This window comes from Benincasa hispida, chromosome 11 (assembly GCF_009727055.1).
Source record: "Benincasa hispida cultivar B227 chromosome 11, ASM972705v1, whole genome shotgun sequence".
Lineage (NCBI taxonomy): Eukaryota > Viridiplantae > Streptophyta > Magnoliopsida > Cucurbitales > Cucurbitaceae > Benincasa > Benincasa hispida.
Window position 1 is genome coordinate 16,750,972 of NC_052359.1, and position 3,258 is coordinate 16,754,229.

Consider the following 3,258-nt stretch of genomic DNA (forward strand, 5'->3'; position numbering starts at 1 on the left):
CTAGTGGAAAATTGGATATCTATCATAATCTATCTATCTATCTATCTATTCTTATCTATTATATATATATATATATATATATCGCTCCTCTTTATTTTCCTTTTATAATGAAAAATAAATACCGTTAACTATGTATTCACTTTCTTTAATTATATTTTGATTTTTTTAGTTTCTCTTAGAAAAAGATATTCAAATTTAAAATTAAAAATTTAATATTTATTTTATATAGATTTTAATTTAATATATACTATTTTGTTGAGAAAACTTACCAATAAAACTATATTAATTTAAAAATAAATTCCACATTAATAAAAAAAAATATGTTATATAAGTTGAATATATATTAAATTAATAATAAATTAATGAATAGTTGTAAAGTTATCTTAGAATATTGTGTAGATTTAAGAGATCCTACAAAACAAATACAGTTGTTTAAATATTCCTAAATATCTTAAAAAATATTTCTCCAGATATTTATTATTTTGAGCATCTAATTATTCCGAGTATGTACATTTCTTAAAAACAAACGATTCAAATTTTAAATCTGACGTTTTAAAAAAAAATTAGAATGGTTTTAACTATGCACACGTGTGAGAGAACCACATCATATTAGAGTGTAACAAAACTTTAGGAATGAGAAAAAGACCCATAGTAAAATTAGATAGAAAAGCACCAAGGACGACTTAAACAGTAATTTTATTAATTAAAGAAAAATGGGAATATGGTTTTACAGATGTGCCCTTCATGTAATGCTTGTTTGGTTTCTAACTCACACCCTCTCTCTCTATAAATATCCATTTCTCCGTTTTGTTTTTCCCTCAACACGCAGAACCTCATCCCATCTCTTCTCTCTCTTCCCTTTCTCTCTAAATTTCTCTCTCATTCCTCATTCATTCATTCTTTCTTTCTCTTTCATTTCCCAAAATGCCTGAAGCACCAAAAACAGCCACTCCAAATTACAACCTTGTTCAGAAAAACAAAGCCATTCTTCAATTCATCGAAGATGTTACCACCAACGCCGCCCTTGTCCAACGCCAAGTCCTCTCCCAAATCCTCTCCCGCAACTCCAACTCCGAGTACTTGACCCTCTACGGTCGCCCCTCTCCCGACACCTTCAAAACCTCCATCCCTCTCGTCTCTTACGAACAAATCCAACCCTTCGTCTCTCGTATCGCCAATGGCGACTTCTCCCCTATTCTATGCTCCTCTCCCATCTCTGAATTCTTAACTAGGTACGTCTCTATTACCCTATCCAACCTAGGACGTGACCATGCTGACGGTTTGGTTTTTGTTTTTTGTTTTTATGAATTTTTTGTGTCTGAGTTGTCTCATGTTTTGGATTTGGTTTTGCAGCTCTGGTACTTCCGGCGGTGAGAGAAAGCTGATGCCGACCATCGAGGAGGAGCTCGAGAGACGGTCATTGTTGTATAGTTTGTTGATGCCTGTGATGACCCAGTTCGTTCCTGGGTTGGAAAAAGGCAAAGGAATGTACTTTTTGTTTGTTAAAGCTGAGGCTAAAACCCCTGGTGGCTTACTTGCTCGCCCCGTTTTAACAAGCTACTACAAGAGCTCTCATTTTAAAGACCGTCCTTATGATCCTTACACCAATTACACCAGCCCCAATGAAGCCATTCTTTGTCCTGACTCCTACCAAAGCATGTACGCTCAATTGCTTTGTGGCCTCTGCCACCGTCTTAACGTCCTCCGCGTTGGCGCTGTGTTTGCCTCTGGTTTCATTCGTGCCATTCGCTTTCTCGAAAAGCACTGGCAACTTCTTTGCCATGATATTCGCACTGGGACACTAAATTCCCAGATCACGGACCAGGAAGTTCGTGACGCAGTGATGTTAGTCTTACGTCGGCCTGATCCTGAGTTGGCAGATTATGTTCATGGAGAGTGTTGTAAAGGATCGTGGCAGGGAATTATTACGAGGTTGTGGCCGAATACGAAATATGTGGATGTGATTGTTACTGGGACAATGTCGCAGTATATTGGGACGCTTGATTATTATAGCAACGGGTTGCCTTTGGTTTGTACGATGTATGCTTCTTCGGAGTGCTATTTTGGGGTTAATCTTAATCCTCTTTGTAAACCAAGTGAAGTTGCTTATACTCTCATTCCTTCCATGGCTTATTTTGAGTTCCTTCCTGTTGAAAGAAACCACAAAGGCGACAACAAATCTCTCGACGAGCAACAACTCGTCGATCTAACCGACGTCGAACTCGGCAAAGAATATGAGCTTGTTGTCACGACTTACGCCGGTAACTATTATTCTTCCATTTTTCTCTCCTCCATATTCCGTTTTTGGTTGTGGGGTTTTTGAATTGTACGTTTTTTAACAGGACTTTATCGATATCGAGTGGGAGATATCCTAAGAGTGGCGGGGTTCAAAAACAAAGCTCCACAATTCAACTTCATTTGTCGAAAGAACGTGGTTCTAAGCATCGATTCCGATAAAACCGACGAAGTGGAGCTTCAAAACGCAGTAAAAAACTCAGCGAACCATTTGGTGCCATTCGAGGCAACATTGGCAGAGTACACAAGCTATGCCAACACTTCAACAATTCCGGGCCACTACGTGCTATATTGGGAGCTAAACCAGAAGGGCGGCTCGACGACCCCGGTGCCGCCCTCGGTGTTGGAAGATTGTTGTCTTACAATCGAGGAGTCGCTGAACAGCGTATACCGACAGGGCCGAGTGTCGGACAAGTCAATCGGGCCGCTGGAGATCAAGGTTGTGGAAACTGGGACATTTGATAAGCTGATGGATTATGCAATAAGCATGGGAGCTTCAATAAATCAGTACAAAACTCCCAGGTGTGTGAAGTTTCAACCCATTGTTGAGCTTTTGGACTCAAGAGTCCTGGCTTCTTATTTCAGCCCTAAGTGCCCCAAGTGGGTTCCTGGTCATAAGCAATGGTCCCAACAGGATTAGCTCCTTTTTTAATTTCTTTTTTGTTTCATGATTGTAGCTCTTGGTTTTTTTTTTTTTTTTTTCTTTTTTTCATCAAAATAATCTGTATGTTCTTCTGATGATGATTTATCTTAATTAGAATTAGGCAAATCTCTCATCTCTTTTGCTAGTTTCTAATTTTTCTTGTTTTTCCTTTTTTTTTTTTTTTTATTTTCACAATAACTTTTTGCCACGAAAGATACAGACTTACAGACTCGATTTACAGTAAACAAAAATGTTTTTTGATAAAAAAAAAAAAAAAATCTCTCTTTTCCATGGATGTGTATCGGGTAGTTGTTGTTTTA

The 3,258-nt window shown here is 38.0% G+C and overlaps 1 protein-coding gene across 1 annotated transcript; it reads left to right on the forward strand.

Annotated features, from left to right (window-relative positions):
• Positions 1-836: 836 nt before the first annotated feature.
• On the forward strand, positions 837-3,049 carry LOC120091520 (indole-3-acetic acid-amido synthetase GH3.6-like). The gene is made up of 3 exons (XM_039049598.1): positions 837-1,232; positions 1,354-2,261; positions 2,343-3,049. The coding sequence occupies exons 1-3, from the start codon at positions 925-927 to the stop codon at positions 2,933-2,935; spliced, it is 1,809 nt and encodes a 602-aa protein (XP_038905526.1). The 5' UTR covers positions 837-924; the 3' UTR covers positions 2,936-3,049.
• The last annotated feature ends 209 nt before the right edge of the window (positions 3,050-3,258 follow it).

Bases quoted from the DNA above. Each gene is read 5' to 3' on its own strand.
- LOC120091520 (XM_039049598.1), top strand. From the start codon at position 925: ATGCCTGAAGCACCAAAAACAGCCACTCCAAATTACAACCTTGTTCAG. The intron at 1,233-1,353 runs GTACGTCTCTAT...TTGGTTTTGCAG, and splicing joins ATCTCTGAATTCTTAACTAG to CTCTGGTACTTCCGGCGGTG. The intron at 2,262-2,342 runs GTAACTATTATT...GTTTTTTAACAG, and splicing joins TGTTGTCACGACTTACGCCG to GACTTTATCGATATCGAGTG.